Source organism: Equus caballus, chromosome 22 (genome assembly GCF_041296265.1).
Source record: "Equus caballus isolate H_3958 breed thoroughbred chromosome 22, TB-T2T, whole genome shotgun sequence".
Lineage (NCBI taxonomy): Eukaryota > Metazoa > Chordata > Mammalia > Perissodactyla > Equidae > Equus > Equus caballus.
The window spans coordinates 21,704,239-21,726,145 of record NC_091705.1 but is presented as its reverse complement, the minus strand read 5'-3'; the positions used below and the strand labels follow the sequence as shown (position 1 = coordinate 21,726,145).

Here is a 21,907-nt window from a genome sequence, read left to right as displayed (position 1 = left end):
GGAGGTGGATAATGATGGGAGGTTAGGGAGACTCCAGTTTCCATGTGTAGAACTAGTAGAATATTTAACTCTTTTAAACCATGTGCATATGTAACTTTGATAAAGGGGGAAACTAATTTTAGATAATTAGATTAGTGTTCTCAGAGGTACACAGAAAAAGAATGCTCATACTATTAGAATTAGTAAGAGAGTTTTATAAGATTGATGCTTAAAACTCAATGACAATCCTATACAGTATTCAAAATCCGATGAAAACAGTATAAACACTTTTAAAGATTCCACAAACTAGAAAGCATTATAGATAGCTCTAAGTAGGGACGCATGAGGGGAAACCTGTAAACCTGTGAATCAAAGGTCATAAAGGAGAACCTAAATAAATAGAAGTGTCCGTGAATGGGAATCCTCAATATTAGAAAGATGTCAGTTTGCCTGAATATATATATAAACTCAATGCAATCAAATAGTAACTATAAAAGGGTTTCAGGAAACTTGAGAAAGTGATTAAAAAATGCGTTTGGGTCAAGAATAGCCACAATAGTTTTAAAACCAGAAAATGTGGGAAGATTTTCCCAAAAGAGGTATCAAAACTTATCACAGGGACCGTCCTGGTGGTGTAGTGATTAAGGTCGAAAGCTCCACTTGCACAGCCCGGGGTTTGCAGGTCCAGATCCTGAGGGCAGACCTACACACCGCTCATCAAGCCACACTCTGGTGGCATCGCACATATAATATAGAGGACAACTGGTGCAGATGTTAGCTCAGGGACCATCTTTCTCAAGCAAAAAGGGGAAGATTTGCAACAAATGTTATCTCAGTTCCAATATTCCTCACTAAAAGAAAAAAACTTATCATAAAGCTGTTCTAATTATGAGAGTGTAGTTTTGACAGAAAGATAGACAAGAAGCTCAATGGAACAAAGACCTCATAAAGAGAACCACAAATTTATGGAAACTTGATACATGGCAAAGGTGGCCGCGCAGATCACTGATGCTGGGTGATTTACCATTGTGGAGGAAAAAAAGTAAGATCCTTACCTCTTATAATACACAGAGACACACACACACACAGCTGGAAAGTCTAGCTAGATGCAAGGTATAAATGGAAAGAGCAAAACTTGATCAAAAAGTAAAAACTTTTTTCCTGTAACAAAAACTCCCAAATGTTACCAACACTGCTGCTCTGGGGACTACATTAGAGGATCAAGAGGGACTGTCCCCTATGTGTCCGAGGAAACAAAGATAAGAACGTTGATCGGAAAGTTGTCCTAGAAAACCCAGAGAGAGCAGACAATTACTGTGGGAAGTCCACGTGGGAACCCGGGAGCTCACTGAGGATCTGGTCATCTGCCCAGGGCCCGCCGCAGAGGAGGATTTAGGTATGAGTTAACAGATGCATGAGTAAGTATATGATTGAACGAGAGTTTAAATGCATGAGGGAACGTATGCTTTGATGGATGGACAGATGGATGGATGGACGGAAAGATGGACGGGCGGATGGATGGATGGATGGATGGATGAGAGTGATAAAAGCCATCCTAATTTTTCCTTTCTTATCTACTTTGGCCATGAGAGATAAAAAGATAAACTTTGTGTTCCCTATAAGAACCTATGAATCAGTTGACTCACCCTATGACTTGATGAAGTTTCATAGGCTCTAATCTTATGAGTCCAAGATACTGATATTTTACATAGGGAAGAACCTGGGTTTAAACAGGGTAGGTAACTTGCTCAAGGTCACGGGGGCAAAGCTAAGATAATGCTGGAGACAGTATGGTTTACAAAATTTGCTATTCTGGACCCAAACCCAAAGGCTATAAGAATTTATGATTCCTGGTTTCTTAAATTATGACCTGGCAAGATCATAATTTTTTCAACCAGATTTTCAACTGTGCAATAGAATGGATTCATAATGAGGAAAACTAGGGGGATTTTTAAATACTATAAATATTAATTATTTCAATAGAATTCATATGAACATGCATGGTGCGGTTCTAACACTTGAACCGAGGGCTGGGAGATCCAAATTCTGGTCCCTGCACTGACACCATAGACAACCGCAAGACCTTGTGCAAACCACTTCCCCTCTGTTATCAAGACAATTAAGAAATTGTCTAAAGTCCCATCAGCTCTCGTGGTCTAGTTAAGACAGACTGCAGTTCCTAGTGTAGGGGAGAGAGAGTAACTCCTTATGTAGTGCGATGTGAAGGGCCTATCGGCATCTGACCCTAAAATACTTTCTCCATACTCCACCTGCCCAGGCCTACAAAATTCCATCAGTGATGCTGCTAATGGGTGGGACAGGCAGGGAAGACATCATCCCCAGAAGGTGACTCTCTTTGCTCAGTCTTGCCTCCTCAGCACTTAGGCAAGGGTTCATACCTAGCAAAGCGCAGGACCCCGAGAAGGGGAAGCCAGGATGGCGAAGGCCTCGTAACTAGGGTGGTGCCCATGGAGAACAGGCCAGGTTGCCAGGTGTCATGGGCTATAGAGTGCGACAAGCACTAATAAAAGGATGGAGAGGCTCAGATGTCCCATTCCAGCCACCAGTGAGTTCTCCTGGCTGTATGGTGTCCAGGGCAGCGTCATTGTGTCAGGAAGAGAGAGATCCAGGCAGAGCTGATGCTAAATGCTCCCACGCACTGAATGGCAGTGTTAGAGGCAGGGTGCACGTGTTATCTCATTTAATCCTCAAAAAACCAAATGCTGTAAAGACAGACAGCTACTAGGTATCAGAAAATGATAACAAAAGCCACTTAGAAGGAACCTAACAGTATCAGGCCCCAATTTTAATGAAGTTGTCAAAAATAAGTTGCTTGAAACTAAATCTTGAAAAACATTTCAATTGTAAAAACAATTTTATTTAATTTATATTTCAATTAAATATGGAATATAATCACAAAATGCACCAAGGTTTGGGAATGTAGGGAAGTTGGTATAATTTTTCCCAAAAACTTATACTATGGTACCAACAATTCCTCCTTTCAAATTTCACAAACACAGCACAATCATTACAAGCTAATTATAAAAATTTATTTGAAATAATTTGAGTGTTCTCAACAATTTCACAGGGGTTTTCTTTAATCCAAGTGTTCCTCTTTGAAGTGCCCACAGAATCATTAGGATCATAGATTGTTTTCTTCTTCTTCCATCTTCAACCACTCAGAGACTCCACCTGTGAACCCAGCAACTCCCCAACATAATTTGCATCAATTCTTGAAATAAACTTTTGCCAGATCTCTGAGTCCACTTTGCAGGGGGTGTGGGTTCCATTTGCACTGTGTGGCCTGACGTTGCAACACTTCAATCAAGGCAAGACCCACCTCCTAGAGCAGAGGGTTTCTGGGCTCCACACCACCTGCCCCAGGTGCGAGATCTCAGGGGGTGGTGCTGGGCGGTGCCACATCTCACCTCAAATTTCCAAACAGTTGCCCGATGCTCTGCTTCAGGATTTCCCCATAACCTTAAAATGTCACCAGCCCGTGCGGGCACATCCCAGCCTCCCTCCTTCATGGGACAATCCTGAGGAAATGTCTATGTGGTTCCTCAGAAAGTCCCCAGTGACGTTGAGCTCAGTCGTCCACAGGGGCATCCAGTTCAATAACTCATCCTTTCTTGGGCGTCCCGCCTTCCCTGTCTCACCCGCCCCACCCCTTCTCCCAGCCTCTCTGGATCATCTCCCAACAACCCACACCCAAGTCCTAGGTTCATGTTCCGATTCAGAGGAACCCAAATACAGATCCCCACAAAGACATTTCTGTGACTGGAGACCCAACTGAGATGCCTGCCGTGTAGACCAGGGTGGGGTTCTGCATGGGGGCTAATTTTATTAGTAATCAATTCACTTGTGAATATTTGTATTTTCTATAATTTTTGCATTCTACGCAACTGTCCCTACTCCAAGGGAATCATATCATAAATACTCAGATAAGGAGGATCCCTGAATTATCATTTTCCTATTTCACGGTCAAAGGTACAAAGGCTGAGAGAACTTAAGTAAGTAGCAGGAGATCCCACAGCTGGTAAATGGCAGAGTCAGAAACCTGAATTCACGTCAAAGTCTCTCAGCCGCCAGCTGTACAACCTCGGGCAGCCCTCCATCATGGAACCCCAGGTTCCTTCTGTAAACCCCGAATGGGGGAAACTGAGTCAACCCACACGCCTGTGCTTCACTGACCGTGTGCTGGGCTCGGTAGAGACATTAACATGAGACATTAGCATATAGTTATTGATGTAAAATAATGTGTTTACTTCCATGAAAATAGGCACAAAAAAATGAAGAGGAAAACATTCTGTACACAGCCTAACTTGGCACTGACCCGGCTGAGCAAAAAGAAAGTCCTTTCCATGGAGGTACTGAGCCAGACCAATGGTTTTCTGGAAAACCAGTGTCACCTGTTCTCCACATGGCAGAGGAGGAGGGACAGCACACCATCAGCCTGCAGCGGGACAAGCACACTCCTGGTCACACCGTAGAAGTCTCCACTAGGGTGGACGCTGGTCTGGGGCTTTGGTAGCTTGTGGTCATTTCTAAGCCAGGTGACAGGATTCTGACGTCTGGGGCTCTGGAGGATGTGTCCTTCAGTTGGATGCTTGTGCCCGGATCGGAAGGTGCCCTTGCCAGGTGTGAGAGTGGCTGCTCCTGCCTGCAAGGAGAGAACCCCCCCATGAGAGGGCAACCAGGGGCCCAAACCCCAGTGGGAACAAATCCTCAGCATCTCTGTTGAGAAGCACCAGTGCCTCATCTTTCACAGGGTTTGAAGGTTACGTTCCTGCAGGAGTTCGATTCTGAAGCTGATATCAGAGTCCAGACAGCGAACTACAGGAACAGTTTATAAGCAGTTTGTAAGGGGCTGACTCCCACCCTACCTCCCGGCAAACACCCATATCCCAGGACGCTGCTGTGGGCTCTGCCTGACTCACTAGGATCTCACAGAGCCCTAGGAAGGGGAGCTATTACCATCCCATTTCACAGATGAGGAAACTGAGGCCCAGACAGGCTCAGTAAATTGTCCAACATGCACACTAGTCAGTGGCAGAGCTGGGGATCTTAGCCAGGCAGTCTGGCCCCAGGGTCTAGGTGTATGACCACTGCTCAGCTCTGCCCTCAGTTCCTGGAAAGAGACGAGCCCCTCACTGATGACAGGCTGGGTCACAGGAAAGCGGGCGGCACAGTGAAGAGGTCAGGAGCTCCGGCTTGGGGGTCACACTCAGCCCAAGTCTGCATCCCCAGCCCCTCCACTGGGCTAGCCTGAGCAACTCAACTCACTATGCCTCAGTTTCCTCCTCTGCAAAATGGGGAAGAATCTTAATTCTCAGAATTAATGAATAAGTTAAGTGACCAGTGTAGAATATGAGGCACAGAGGAGTCACCCTATAAACGGAAACTTCATCATCATCATATAGTCACAACAACAACCCTAGGAATTGCTGCTAATCATATTTCTAATGTTAACAGAGAAAGAAAAGAATCAGAGAGGGTTAGTGACTCACCCAGGGGCCTCACAGCGAACGGAACCCACATTCCACCCCAGGACTTCTGATCCAAGTGAAGTCTCTGCTTTTTCCATCACAGCTGCCTCAACTTCTCCACAGTTAGCCCCATAATAATTAATTTTCAGTGGTTCATAATATCATAAGTTAATATTTTCCGACTTTGAGCCCAGCCCTGACTGGGCACCATGGGGACTGCTCAGTCATCACAGAGCACCCACTGTGCGCCCCATTGTCCAGATGCCAAGCAGGGGTCAAGAAGGAATCCCAACAGGTCCCCATGAGGTGGGCAGAGAAGATATTGCACAGATGAGGACACTGGGCTCAGAAAGGGCAGTGCTTTGCCTGAGGTCACAGATGACCGGTGACAGCTCTATCATGTGACACTGATCCTTTTAACTCCAAAGTTTTGCCACGTCCATGCATAAAAGCCGGTATCTACTGTAAGAGTGTGAGAGTCTCATCATAGAGGAGAGGCGGAAACAGGACGAAACCGTGGTCAGGGACTTGTAGAAAGTCCCTTAGGTTAAGTGACAATTGTGAGATCTGAAGGATGTGGACAGATATGCCATTAAGAAAGATAGAAACATCAGAAACTGAGAATTTAAGGTTGAGATTTGAGAAGAGACATGCGATAACACTGAGGTTTGTATTCTCAGGCAGGATGGAAGAGAATAGCACAAAATAGCACATTGAATTTGTGAACACGCTGCGCTGCCTTTTAATCTCAGCTCTGAGACCTCTGATACCTGGGTCCCTCTGCTGCCTTTCCCAGCTGTCGTATGTCAGATAACACACGTGAGGATGCCTGGGACACAGTAAGGTCTAGAGGTGTCAGCAAGACATAGACAGAGGCACAGAGGTGGGAGTGCCTGAGGGGAGAGTGCTGAGGGAGGGTTTTATGGGCCAGATTGGGAGGTGTAGCTGCAAAGGTAGGTTAACACCCAACAGAAGGGGCCCTGACTGCCAGGGAGGGAGATGGCCCTTCTCAGGTGCAGAGCACAGGGCGCCTGGAAGAGCTACATGGGAGAGGTGGAATCAAATTGATGTGCTCAGGGGCTTAGCCTTGCAACAGTGGGCCAGGAATACTGTGTGGAGGTGAAGAGAAGAATGAGACACAGAGGAGAAAACTTGGAGTGAGTCTTGAAGAAATGATAGAACTTCTTCCCATCGGAAAGGACCAGTGTAGAGTTTTTCACTCAGATCTGCACATCCACCAGGGTGAATGTTTTTCTGATTCCTGCTGGACAACAATGAAAAAGGGTATGGAGAAATTGAACAGGGAGTGGGATCATCTCCTGAGAATTCTTGCCCCAGGCAGGTGAAGGCCAGTTCTGTCAGGCAGAGAGGGAATGCAGGTCACAGCCCTGTTGTGAAGATGTGCTGTTTTGCCAGTCTGGCATCCCACCCACCCCTTCACTGGTAGTGGCATGGGCTATAAAACAGGCAGGCACAGGGGCTCACATTCCTGTGGGAGCTGTCCTTGCCCACTTCACGTGGTTCTGGAGAGCTGTCAGTCCACACCCTGCTTACCCCTGGTTCACCCAAGCCAAGACAACCCTAATCCTCCCTGCTCTCCGCCCTGCCCCTAATCTCCTCCCAGCCAGTCCTTCATTCTCCAGAGCTGATGCAGCTGGACCAAGAAAAGCAACACACTCTGCTGGGTCTGAACTACTGGAGAGCAGCTCCTTCTAGTGGATAAAGTAATCTGAGGACACCACAGGTGTGAGGGAGGGAGGAGAAGAAAGAGAATTAGGATGAGGAGTACAGGGAAGTCGGAGAAAAAGGAAGAAGAGGATGAGAGAGAAGGAAAAAGGCAGAGAAAAGAGAGAGAGAGAGAGAGAGAGAGAGAGAGAGAGAGAGCACTGAGTAGTAGAAAGGATGAGAACCCTGTACCTGCACCCACTCTATTTCCCAGCTGAGTCAAGAATTTGAGCCTCACTTTAAAATTGACATCCGGAAACTTCCAGCTGAACCAGCCTCAATTAATGGTCTTTCTAGATGGGACTTTGGCACCAAGCAGTCTGTAGTCTCTGCCATTTCCTGCAGTCCAGTCTTAAGGCAGAGATCTTTCAACCAGAAGAGCGCATGGAATTGGAGAAGGGAAGTCCCTTCTTGGTGGAGGTGTGGAGGAGGAAAGGGAATTGGAATTTAGGGGAGAATAACAGAATTTTCTCAGCAGCACTGTCTGGAGGCAGGAGTGTGGTCTGGCCTTGTGACTGGGCAAGTCTCTCAGGCTTTCAGTTCCCTCATCCCTGGAACCAAGTGCTGGATGGGATTGGTTCAGACAAGGGCTGTGGAGCCAAGTAGATGAGGATTCTGGATTTTCCCACCCAAGGAAGTTGCTAGGGTCCTAGCCCTGATCCTTGAAGGAATCTAAAAATAAAACAAAGTTGCTGGATTCCCAGCCCTGATTCCAAAAGGGATCTGAAATGCAAAGAAAAACTCCTGAGTGATATCGGCATCATAGTGGAGTGAGTAGTCCACTTTCTCCCTCCTCTCTAAGCTACAACCTAGAGGATACCCATGGACCAGCAAAGGACTGCATGCCCAGCACACCAGAATGCCTGAGAGAGCCATACATCAATCCATCTGAAGATGGGTGGACTGGACATCCAGGAGGTAGAAAGCTAGGGGAGCAGCCTCCTTCCCTGACGCTGGCAACGCCAATCCAAAACATGGATACACCTGGCAGTGGCAGTGGTGTCCTGGGCTGAGGTTTCAAAAAGCACACTGGCACCAGATATAGAGGCTGCAGGAGCCACAGCAATACCGTGAACCTAGCCTCCAGTGTGGCACCCTGGACACCTGCCCTACTAGCAGAGGGGCTGCATACAAAACCCCAAGTCCCTGGCATCAACAGCAACACCTGTGAACCCAGTGTCCCTGGTAGCAGTGCTGCCTTGCACCCCCAGAGAACCCAGAAGCAGCTGCACAGGTGGTGCATGTGGCAGCAGCACTTGAGCCTGTGGAGAGCCTGTGGGGGAATGTGAGACCCAGGTGACTCCGGAAGTAGCAGAGGTGCTTGCAGCCAGTGACCATGGTGATGGTACCCACGACTGAAGTGACCTTGGAAGCAGCAAGGAACCAGCAACGTGGAGGCACAAACCAAACTAGGAGGGCACTGACGATGCCTCTAGCTGAGGCAGTGGAGGGCGGGAAGTGCCAGCTCTCAAATTAACCAGAAGCAGCTCAGAACCAAAGTAACCAAAGGCTTAACCAAGGCAGAAAGATGTTTACTACCACAAATGCGCCAGCAGAGGAACAACTCATCAAGCAGCAGGAGGAACTACTGTGACACACCAGAACAGAAAGAAAACGACTTCTCTCCAGACCCAAACTTGAAGTCACGGGAGATTATGACCTAACTGACAGAGAATTCAAAGTAGCCATCATGAGGAAACTCAACGAGTTCCAAGAAAACCCAGGAAGATAGTTCAATGCACTCAAGAACAAAATTAATGCAAAGAAGGAGTACTTCACAAAAGAGATCGAACCTCTAAAAAAAAATAAAACAAAATTCTACAGATGAAGAAGACAATTAATGAGATAAAAAATAAAGTAAAAGCATTGAAAACAGAGCAGACCATATGGAAGAAAGAGAAATAGTGAGCTGGAAGATAGAAATCTAGAGACGATTAAGCTGGAAGTGGAGGGGCTGTCCCCATGGCCAAGTGGCTGAGTTCGCATGCTCCGCTTTGAGGGCCCAGGGTTCACCGGTTCAGATCCTGGACACGGACTTACACATCACAGCCATGCTGTGGCGGCATGTTACATAGAAGAACTAGAATGACTTACAAGTAGGATATGCAACTCTGTACTGGGGCTTGGGGAGAAAAAAAAAGAGGAAGACTGACAACAGAAGTTAGCTCAGGGCCAATCTTCCTCACCAAAAAGCATAACTTAAAAAAAAAGGTGGAAGTGGAGAGAGAACTAAGATTTTCAAAAATGAAGAAATCTTGCAAAAAATATCTGACTCAATTAGGAAAAGCAATATAAGGATATTGCGCATCCCAGAAGGAGAAGAGAAGGAGAAAGGATCAGAGAGATTATGTAAAAAACTCATAGCTGAGGGGCTAACCCAGTGGCATACGGTTCAGTTCTCATGCTAGGCTTCAGTGGCCAGGGGGTTGCAGGTTCACATCCCAGTTGTGGACCTACACAATGCTCATCAAGCCATGCTGTGACAGCATCCCACATACAAAATAGAAGAAGATTGGCATGGATATTGGCTCAGGGACAGTTTTCCTCAAGCAAGAAGAGGAACATTGGCAACAGATGTTAGCTCAGGGCCAATCTTCATCACCAAAAAAAAGAAAAGAAAAAAGAACAAGTGAAGAAATTGTATATACAAGTACATGAAGCTAATAGAAATATTTGTTATCTCAATACAAAAAAAGCTCTAGGTGCATTATATTAAAACTGTCAAAAGCCCATTGCAAAGAAAGAATATTAAGAACAGGCAGAGAGAAAAAAATAATTTACAAAGCAACTCCCATAAGGCTATCAGTGGACTTCTCAGAAGAAACTCTGCAGGCTAGGAGAGAGTGGGATGATATATTTAAAATATTGAAAGACAAAAACTACCAGCCAAGAATACTCTATCCAGCAAAGTTATCCTTGAGATATGAAGGAGAAATACAGGCTTTCCCAGAAAAACAAAAGCTGAAGGAGCTCATCACCATAGACTTGACTTTGAAGAAATGTTGAAAGGAGCACTCCTACCTGAAACAAAAAGGCAAAGTTATACAAAGCTTTGAGCAAAAGTGGTACACTTATCGATCTTGGTCTTAGCACCATCCTTTTGAATATCATGTCTCATCAGGCAAGGGAAACAAAAGACAAATGGGACTACATCAAACCAAAATGCTTCCTCACAGAAAAGGAAACTATCAACAAAACACAAAGACAATCCACCAAGTGGAAGAAAATATTTGCAAATTATATATCCAATAAGGGATTAATATCCAAAATATATAAAATACTCATACAATTCAACAACAACAATAACAAAAATAACTCAGGCAAAAAATAGGCAGAGGATATGAACAGACATTTTTTCCAAAGAGGATCTACAGATGGCCAACAGACACATGAAAGGATGGTCAACATCACTAAACATTGGGGAGATGCAAACCAAAACTACAATGAGATATCACCTCACCCATGACAGAGGTTATTATTAAATACACGAGAAATAACAAGTGTTGGAAAGGATGTGGAGAAAATGGAACCCTCATGCACTGATGGTGTGAATGTAACTTGGTGCAGCCACTATGGAAAACAGAAAGGAAATTTCTCAAAAACTTAAAAAGAGAAATATCATAAGATTCAGCTATTCCACTTCTGGGTACTTATCCAAAGAACACAAAAACAGTAATGTGAAAAGATATATGCACCCTTATGTTCATTGCAGCGTTATTCCCATATCCAAGACTTGGAAGCAACCTAAGTCCCCATCAATGAATTAATGGATAAGAAGTTGTGGCATACACACACACACACACACACACACACACACACACACACACTGGAATATTACTGAACCACAAAAAAGATGAAATTGTGCCATTTGCAACAACTTGGTTGGACCACGAGAGTATTATGCTAAACGTAATAAGTCAGATGGTGAAAGACAATTACGATATGATTTCACTCATATTTGGAAGGTAAACAAAATAAACAAACACATAGATAAGGAGAACAGATTGGTGGTTACTAGAGGGGAAAGGGGTGGAGGGAGCATGAAAGGGACAGAGGGGCACGTATGTATGGTGATGGACGGAAACTAGGTTCTTGATGGTGAACACAATACAGTCTCCACAGAAGTCGAAATGTAACGATGCATACCTGTAATTTATAGAGTGCTAGAAACCAATGTAGCCTCAGTAAAATAAATTTTAAAAAAGCAAAAGGAAGGGTATGTCAGCATCATGGCAGAGTGAACTTGCCCAGGACTCTCTCCCCTCCAATATACAACTAAAAGGAGCAACCATACTCCAACAGAAAATATCCTAACAACACAAAAACATTGGAGAGACACGCAGACACACAACGGAGGGAAGAGAGGCTGGAGACCCCTCGGAGGAGAATGGAACAGGGTAAGAGAGAACTTCGCTCCCTCCCCTAAAGACTGTGGTCACAGCGGCAGGACACTCCATGAGGGAAGGAGCAGGGGAGGGATCGCGTGTCTGCGGGATCACCCAGGACTCCCTAGGGCCCTTGCAGCCTAGAGGGAAGCCCTCTAACGGGGCAAAATCTTTCATGCAGGGTGACCTCATCAAGCCAAGATCCCAGGAGACCAGGTAGCGAGAGCTGATCCAGAAACCCTCACTGCACGCAGGAGAAAGCACCCCTCCCCTGACCTGCACCATCTCCGCTGAAGGTGGAGGGTTCAGACTATGCCGCTCCAGACCCCCACCCAGTGGTGATAGGCTGTAACTGCAACCAAATAATATCAGAATGAGGAAGAGCCAACCTTCCAACATCAGGCGCTGCATCAAATCTCCAGACCAGAGGGAAAATGACAAGCACCCAGAACTCAGTCCTGGGGACACAGAAATGTGTAAGCTAAACGGCAATGACTTCAAAATAGCTGTCATCAAAAAGCTCAATGAGGTAAAAGAGAATATAGAGAAACAATTCAATGAGTTCAGGAACTACTTCACAAAAGAGATTAAAACTATAAAGAAGAATCAATCAGAAATGTTAGAGATGAAAGGCACAGTGGAAGAGAAAAAACAAAATACGGGTTTCCTGAACACTTGAGTGGACGTCCTAGAGGAGCTTATCACCACAATCTAAGACAGACATGTTGAAATGCTCCAGACAGAGGAGGAAAGAGAACTAAGACTGAAAAAAAATGAAGAAAGTCTCTGAGAAATATCCAACTCAGTGAGGAAATGCAACATAAGAATTACAGGTATTCAAGAATGTGAAGATAAGGAGGATGGAGCAGAAAGCTTGTTCAAAGAAATGATAGCAGAGAACTTCCCAAATCTAGGGAATGAGAGGGAAATATGTTTGGAGGAAGCTTCTAGATCTCCTAGATTTGTCTATGTAAAAAGACCTATTGCAGGTGTATAGTAGTAAAACTGGCAAAAATGAATGACAAAGAAAGAATACTCAGGGCAGCAAGGCAGAAGAAAATAACCTACAAAGGAACCCCTATCAGGCTTTCAGCAGATTTTTCTGGAGAAACCTTACAAGGTAGGAGAGAATTGAATAACATATTCATAAATTTCAAAGATAAAAATCTTCAGCCAAGAATACTCTATCCAACGAAAATATCCATCAGACATGAGGGAGAAATTAAATCTTTCCCAGACAAACAAAAGCTAAGGGACTTCATAACCATGAGACTCCCCCCCCCCCCCCCCCGCACCCACCAAGAAATCCTCAAGAAGGCCCTCATACCTGAAAAAAGAAAAAAGAGAGAAAGGGTCACAAAACACAGAGTAAGGAGATAAATAGGTAGGCAGAATCAGAATAGGATAGCAAATACTCAAGTATAGCATTAGGCTAAAGGGAAGGAAAACACAAAAAACAAAGACAATCTCGTCACTTGAACCACAAACTCACAACACAAGTTGGAATAAGATATGAGACAAACCACTTAGGAAGGGAGGAGGAAAGGGACTGAATCAGTTTAGACTAAGGAAATAACAGGCCATCAGGAAATGGACTATCTCATCCACGAGATTCTGAATACAAGCACAAGGTAGCCACTAAACTAAAAAGCAGAACAGAGACACAAAAAATAAATAAGGAAAAAACTAAGAAGCACAGCATAAAAAAACTTCATAATTCAATGGGTAGACCCCAACACACAGGATGAGAAACAAAGGAAATGCAGGAAAACCAGAAAATGAGTGATATAATGACAGTAGTAAGCCCTCATATATCAATAATCACCCTCAATGTAACGGGATTGAATTCTCCAATAAAAAGACACAGAGTAGCAAGATGGATTAAAGAACAACATCCAACAATTTGTTGCCTCCAGGAAACACACCTCAGCTCCAATTACAAACACAGGCTCAGAGTGAGGGGATGGAAGATGATACTCCAAGCTAATGGCAAACAAAAGAAAGCAGGTGTCGTAATACTTACATCAAAGTAGACTTCAAGATAAGGCAGGTAAAGAGAGACAAAGAGGGGCAATATATAATGATCAAAGAGACACTCCACCAACAAGAAATAACGCTTATAAATATCTATCCACCCAACAGAGGAGCACCAAAGTTAATAAAGAAACTATTAACAAACCTAAAAGAAGATATTAAAAATAACACAATAATAGCAGGGGAGCTCAACACCCCACTCACATCAATGGATAGATCATCCAGACAGAAAATCAACAAGGAAACAGTGGAATTAAATGAAAAGCTAAACCAGTTGGACTTTATAGACATATATAGAACACTCCATCCAAAAACAGCAGAATACACATTCTTCTCAAGTGCGCAGGGAACAGTCTCAAGGACAGACCATATGTTGGTAAACAAGGCAAGCCTCTATAAATTTTAAAAAATTGAAATAAAAACAAGCATCTTTTTCTATCATAATGCTATATAGCTAGAAATTAATTACAAGAAAAAAGCTGAGAAAGGGGCAAAGATGTGGAGACTAAGCAATATGCTATTGAACAAGCAATGGCTCATTGAAGAAATTAAAGGAGAAATAAAAAAATATCTGGAGACAAATAAAAATGATAACATACCATACCAACTCATATGGGATGCAGCAAAAGCTGTATTAAGAGGGAAATTCATCACAATACAGGCACGCCTTAACAAACAAGAAAAATCCCAAATAAGCAATCTCAAATTACACCTAACTGAATTAGAAAAAGAAAAACAAAGCCCAAAGTCAGCAGAAGGAGAGAAATAATAAAAATCAGAGCAGAAATAAAAGCCATTGAAACAAAAAAGTTAGTAGAAAGGATCAATGAAACAAAAAGCTGGTTCTTTGAGAAGATAAATAAAATTGACAAACCCCTAGCCAGACTTCACAAAGAAAAAAGAGAGAAAGCTCAAATAAACAAAACCAGAAATGAAAGAGGAGAAATAACAGCGGACTACACAGAAATACAATGGATTATAAGAGAATACTACGAAAAACTATATGCCAACAAAATGGAGAACCTAGAGGAAATGGATAAATTCTTAGACTCGTACAACCTCCAAAAGCTGAGTCAAGAAGAAACAGACAATCTGAACAGACCAATCACAAGGAAAGATTTTGAAACAGCAATCAAAAGCATCCCAAAGAATAAAACCCCAGGACCAGACGGCTTTCCTGGGGAATTCTACCAAACTTTCACAGACGATTCAACACCTATGCTTTTCAAGCTATTCCCAAAAATTAGACACAATGGAACACTTCCTGACACATTCTATGAGGCCAACATTGCTCTAATAGCAAAGCCTGACAAGGACAGCATGAAAAAGGAGAACTACAGGACAATATCGCTGATGAACATAGATGCAAAAATTCTCAACAAAATTTTGGCAACCCGAATTCAGCAATTCATCAAAAGGATCATGCATCACGATCAAGTGGGATTCACACCAGGGACACAGGGATGGTTCAAATATCCGCAAATCAATCAACATGATACACCACATCAACAAATTGAGGAGTAAAAACCACATGAACATCTCAATAGATGCAGAGAAAGCATTTGACAAGATCCAACACCATTTATGATAAAAACTCTGAACAAAATGGGGATAGAAGGAAAATTCCTCAACATAATAAAGGCCATATATGTATGACAAACTCACAGCCAACACCATACTCAATGGGCAAAAACTGAGTGCCATCCCCCTCAGAACAGGAATAAGACAAGGATACCTTCTATCACCACTCTTGCTCAACGTAGTTCTGGAGGTTTTGGCCAGAGCAATTAGGCAAGAGAAAGGAATAAAAGGAATCCAAATAAGGAGTGAAGTGAAACTCTCGCTCTTTGCAGATGACGATATTATATATAGAAAACCCAAAAATATCCATCGGAAAACTAATAGAAATAATTAACAACTACAGTAAAGTTGCAGGGCACAAATCAACTTACAAAGATCAGTTGCTTTTCTATACTCCAATAATCAACTTACATAAAGAGAACTCAGGAATACAATTCCATTTGCAATTGCAACTAAAAGAATAAAGTACCCAGGAATAAATTTAACCAAGGAGGTAAAGGACTTATACAATGAAAACTAAAACATTTCTGAGAGAAATTGATGATGACTTAAAGAGATGGAAAGAGGTTCCTTGCTCATGGATTCGAAGAATAAACATAGTGAAAATGTCCATACTACCCAAAGCAATCTACAGATTCAATGATATCTCAAAGAGAATCCCAATGACACTCTTCACGGAAATAGAGCAAAGAATACTAAAATTCATATGGGGCAATCAAAGACCCCAAATTGCTAAGGCAATCCTGAGAAAAAAGAACAAAGCTGGAGGTATCATAACCCCTGACTTCAAAATGTACTACAAAGCCATAGTGACCAAAATGGCATGGTACTGGTACAAAAACAGGCACACAGATCAATGGAACAGAACTGAAAGCCCAGAAATAAAACCACACATCTATGGACAGCTAATCTCTGGCAACGGTGCCAAGAACACAGAACGGAGAAAAGATAGTCTCTTCAATAAATGGTCTTGGGAAAACTGGAGAGCCACATGCAAAAGAATGAAGGTAGACCACTATCTCACGCCATACACAAAAATAAACTCAAAATGGATCAAAGACTTGAAGATACGTCCTGAAACTATAAAACTCCTGGAAGATAATATCGGTGGCACACTCTTTGACGTCGAACTAAAAAGGATCTTTTCAAATACCATGGCCTCTCAGAGAAGGGAAACAAAAGAAAAAATAAACAAGTGGGAGTTCATCAGACTAAAGAGCTTCTGCAAGGCAAAAGAAACTAGGATCAAAATGAAGAGATGACCCACCAATTGGGAGAAGATATTTGCAAATCATATATCTGACAAGGGGTTAATCTCCATAATATATAAGGAACTCACACAACGGAACAATAAGAAAGCAAACAACCCGATCAAATAGTGGGCAGAGGAGATGAACAGACATTTCTCCAAAGAAGATATACAGATGGCCAATAAACACATGAAAAGATGTTCAACATCACTAATCATCAGGGAAATGCAAATCAAAGCTACACGAAGATACCACCTTACACCTGTTAAAATGGCTATAATCACTAAGACTAAAAATAGGAAATGTTGGAGAGGGTGTGGAGAGAAGGGAACCCTCACACACTGCAGGTGGGAATAAAAACTGGTGCAGTCACTGTGGAAAACAGTATGGAGACTCCTCAAAAAACTGAAAATAGAACTACCATACTACCCAGCTATCCCACTACTGGGTATCTACCCAAACAATTTAAAATCAACGATCCAAAGTAACATATGCACCCCTGTGTTCATTGCAGCACTATTCACAGTAGCCAAGACATGGAAGCAACCCAAGTGCCCATCGACCGATGATTGGATAAAGAAGTGTTGTATATATATACAATGGAATACTACTCAGCCAGAAAAAAAGACAAATTCATCCCATTTGCAATAACATGGAAGGACCTAGAAGGAATTATGCGAAGCAAAATAAGCCAGTCTGAGAAAGATAAACACCAGATGATTTCACTCCTATGTGGAATATAAACAGGTACTTGGACAAAGAAAACAGCTCAGTGGTTACCAGGGAAAGGGGGTTGGGGGGTGGGCACAGGGGGTGAAGGGGAGCACTTATGTGGTGACAGTCAAGAAATATTGTACAACTGAAAGATAAAGAAAAACTCCTGGATTTTAGCAAGCCTGAGCCCCAAAAGGAACTGTGGAGTACTCACCAAGGACGGCACCTTGAACCCCCGGGGACAGAGCCTTGAACCAGGTGAACAAAGTCCCTACTTGGAGAGAGCAAAGCCCCTCCTCTCGATCCTGAATAAAGTCTGAGAGCTCAAAATGCAAGGAGAGCTGAGCTCGGAATCTGAGAGGAGACTGACTGAACCCAAAGCAGGCGCAACTAGCAGAAGCGATGAGCTCAAGTGGTTCATTGGGGAACCTCGCTCCATTCTGGGGCTCACGCTTCTCCAAATCGCCTCCTTTGGATCCTACTTTTCTGACACCATATATGTCAACTTAAAAAGAAACTCACCTGTTATTTTACCCTCAAAATAAGTTTACTTCAGAATAGCCAAAAGAATTGCAATTTTGGATGTGCATGTTCGATGAATCATACGCAAATCCAGAAAACAAAGAAGGGGAGCTGCTTTCATAGAGAAAATGGAAAGTGGGGAGGGGCTGTTCTAAACGCAAGTCCATGCGGGAAAGTAACGGTTCAGGGTGACAACGCTCGTCATTGGCTGAGCTGCGGAGTTTCTCATTGGCTGAGCTGTTGCTGGGTGGGGAGAGAAATCCTCCTTAACTAGTAAAGTAGTTTTACTTCCTTCCAGGATGCGAGGGTCTATTGCTGTCCTGAGTAATTGACTATGTGTGACAGGGTGTGAGAGCTCCCTCTGCAGGCCCTCTCGACTCCTATTTAGTTAAGGTTTCTTTTAGTAATTTCCACACTTTCCTCCCTTCCTTCCTTCCTTCCTTCCTCCCTTCCTTCCTCCCTTCTTTCCTCTCTTCCTTCCCTTACTCCTCTCTCTTTCTCTCTCTCTCTCCTACAACTTCCAGAACTATCTTGACTCAGAGTTGAGAATGGACATCCTTGCCTTGTTCTTTATCTTAGGGAGAAAACCTTCAGTCTTTCACCATTAATTATAATTATGGCTGTATGTTTTCCTGTAGACATTCTTTAGCAAAGTGGGAAGTTTGCCACTATTTCTAATTGGCTGAAAGTTTTCATCATGTATGGATGGGGGATTTTGTCAAATCATTTTTCTGCATCAATTGGTGTATCATGAAACTTTTCTTCTTTAGCCTGTAGAGGTGATAAACTACAATGATTGATTTTCAGATGTTGAAACAGTTCTGCTTACCTGGAGTAAATCTGACTGAGTCACGGTATATAACTTTACACGTTGTTCAATTCTATTTGCCAATGTTTTGTTGAGGATATTTCCATCTAATTTTGTGAGAGAGATTGGTCTCTAGGTTTTTTTTTGCTTTGTTTTTGGTACCATCTTTACCTGGTTTTGCTGTCAAGGTAATAATGGCCTCAAAAATGAGGAAGGAATGTTCCCTCCCCTTCTATTTTTCTGGAAGTGATTGTAGAAAATTGGTATTAATTCTTCATTAAGCGTTTGCTAAAATTCTCCAGTGGGCCTGAGTGTCTCATACATTTCATCCTCTCTTCAAACATCCACACCTTCCTCTTCCTTGGATAATGGTCCTCATTCCTCTGTCATCTAGTTTGAAAGCCTCAGGCTGTCTGGTCCAACATGGACCAATGGCCTTGGGGAGTGGACTCCACATACCTGTTCAACTTTTTCAGCAAGTAGAGGCAGAGCCGTGCAGTTCTGTTGGGGCACCTGCACGGCTCAGCTTCCATCACTGACCCAAAGGGACCTCTAGTGACCACTGCTGGCCTGTGTTCCGTGAACACACAAATCTCTGCATAACTTTAGCAGTGATTATCTCTGGATGGAGGCATTGTGGATTCTTTTCTTGCTTCATAATTTGATGTTTTCCGACACATTTTCCTCAGTTGAGCAGGTAGCATTTGTACATTGGTAATATGTTTAAAAGACAGATCCTCGGTTCCCAGGGGCGGGGGCATGAGAGCTGTGATGTGTGCTGTGCTCAGCCCTGTGACCGTGGAGGTGAGTCCATTACCTGCACAGAAGGTATGGAACAGACACAGCCACTGGGAGATTTTGTGCGCTGGGGACCATCCCATTCTAATGCTCCAAATTCTGCCTGAATACCCTGCCAAAAGAAATTCTTGAAGAATAGTTGGAGGGAACACAGTAAACAGGCAGAAGGAGTCCCCATTACACACACCTGAGGGGCCACTCACCTGTGAGTCCCAGCAGCAGAGAGTGCAGAGGTGGGTGGGCTGGGAGGCAGGGACAGGCACCCTTGTGGCCCTTGGAGCCTGCTCTGTCTGAAAGTGGTCCTGGAGACGTCTTGGGCTTTGCTCTGAGGAGAGAGCACAGTTCCTTTCTCCACCATGTCAGTGGAAGGGGATCATGATGAGAGGAAAGGCCACGGGACTCTGACAGTTTTTCTCTACAATTATAAATTTCAATGACAAGGCTGCTACAAGCTGAGAAGTTGCTGCTGGAAATGTCCATGGTTTCCAGAGTGGAGGACGCAAACTCTGCAGGATTGTGCTCCTTCCTAAGCCTTGTTTCATCTGAGGTTCTCCCCAACCCCATAGATCTTGACTATCTAGGAGCCCCTGGGACGTGGTGTGGGCCAGGGGCTTCTGGAACCTCGTGATGGGCAGGTGTGGTCCGCCTTCTGCATGAGCCCAACTTCTGGGCCTCACTGAGCTGCACAGCTACAGGGAGGAGCCTGGATCTCCATGGCCTCGCTCTCTGGCAGTAGAGTTGAACTTTACAGGAGACCCCTTCCCTCACTCCAGAGCTGTCAGAGGTAAAAATGAGCACTGATGCAATGTCTTCTGTGGGCTGCTGGTTTTGCTATGGATCCCTGCATACAATCCAGGAAGTTGTCTCCTTCTCTTTCCTGCAGAGGAATTGTGTTTGACTAGGAAAGAGGTGAGAGCTTTGGAGATTGTGATGATTTGTGCTTTAGACGGTGGAAGAGCCTTCATGGAAGGTGAGGCTGGGGGGAAATTCTCCAAGAGGGAAAGCAACACACCTATAAACACACTTGGAAAGGTGAGGGCTGTCTCTCCACTTTGTGCTGTGTCTGGGGCCACCTCCTGAGAAAGGAAGTGGAGGACAGGAGAAACAGTCTCAAAAAGAGAAAGGAAACAGCATGTTGGCCTCCTTCTTTTTCACCTCTGGGATGGTCTCTACCCAAGCACAAAGCTTGTGTCCAGGGATATGTTGGCCAACACTCAGCTGGTGACCCTTTAATGTCCAAGCATCCATAGTCAAGCACTGACTGCTATGGCTGTTCCCCATTGCTTCCTTTTGACCCCTGCCTCCTCCTCAGGGACTGACTGGTTGTCAAGGCCAGGAGAGGTGTTAGAACAAGAGGAGAATGCAGAGCAGGCCCAATCATCCTCTATGAGGTGGCAAGACTCCTCCTCCCCTTGTGAGGTCTCCATCCTATCCTGTTGTTCTGAAATGATGAATTCCATTCTGGGAGGCCCATCCATGACCCCTGCTGAGAACCAGACAAACCCTTTGCTTCAGCCTCCATCATATTACCCTTCCTCACAACTCCAGCAATCTTCACACCTTCCACCAGACTCTAACCTCTTTGGAGGGTGGGGTTTTTAGTGCCTTGATGGTCAAGAGCATTGGATTTGGAGCCAGGCACAATGTAGGTTCCAATCCTGAATGCACCCCCCAGTAGCTGAGTAATCTTGAGTCTGTCATCCAGATGTATGTATCCTTTGACTCTGAAATCTTCATTGCTATATCTCAAATATTTGAAACCGAGTTCATAATAATCTGCACTCAGATATTCTCTTCTCCCGTCCCACCCCGTGCAGTATGTGGAGCATTATCTGTGCATTTGGCAAAACCGAGAAGGGACAGATGATCTACACCCTCGCTCGTGCACTCATATCTGTCTCCTCCCAGACCCTGTTAGTTCTACTCCTAAACCCCTCTTGATCATCTCTTACCTGAATGAAAACGATTACCTCTTAACCAGGCTACCTCCATCTTCTTTCGTCCCCTGTAATCTCTTGCTCCTAATTTATCCAGAGTGGTCTTTTATAACACAAATCTGACTACTCCCCTCTCTGGCCTAAACACTTCTGTGGATTCTCATTGCTCTTAGTATAGTAAGACTATATGGTCTATGGTATATGGTAGTATAAACAATCCCATCTTCCATCACTTCTTGGCCCTTAGAGACAAAGGAGTACCCACTTTTTCTGGTACTCAACTCAGCCTCTTTCTCCCAGGTCGGATACCTTGGGAAATAGACTCTGAGATGAAGATTAACAAGCAGTTCATTTTTCAGGAGGATCTTTAGCATCAATATCTGTGAAAGGAAGGAGAAGAAAGCAGAATTGGGAGAAGGAGAAGTTGAGATGCCATGAACTCCCAATGAAGACCCCAGCTGCCTCCCATGGAGCTCTAGTGCTGGGATGCTCCTTCAGAGTGTCCTGAGCTGGAGTGAGAGCTCTGGGCCTTCATATAACCATGTGGATGAGTCATGGTTTGTGGCATGTTACCAGGCATGACCTTTTGCAAGCTATCTCTCCTCACCTGAGGCAATTCCAAAGAGGGCTGACAGCTGAGGGCCGTCTTCTCCAGACTGGTGCATCACAACATCCACCAGGCTCT

The 21,907-nt window shown here is 44.0% G+C and overlaps 1 protein-coding gene across 4 annotated transcripts in view; it reads right to left on the bottom strand.

Annotated features, from left to right (window-relative positions):
• Positions 1 to 2,937: 2,937 nt before the first annotated feature.
• Positions 2,938 to 21,907, bottom strand: part of LOC100067361 (signal-regulatory protein beta-1) — a 46,159-nt gene continuing 27,189 nt past the window's right edge. For 3 of the 4 annotated variants that reach the window (XM_023626242.2, XM_070247733.1, XM_005604535.4), the window contains one exon: positions 4,225 to 4,642. In XM_023626242.2, coding sequence (XP_023482010.2) covers positions 4,388 to 4,642 — 255 coding nt within the window. In that variant the 3' untranslated portion in view covers positions 4,225 to 4,387. Of the gene's footprint in view, positions 4,643 to 21,907 lie in introns of all 4 variants that reach the window. The other variant, XM_005604532.4, reaches the window with a different exon arrangement.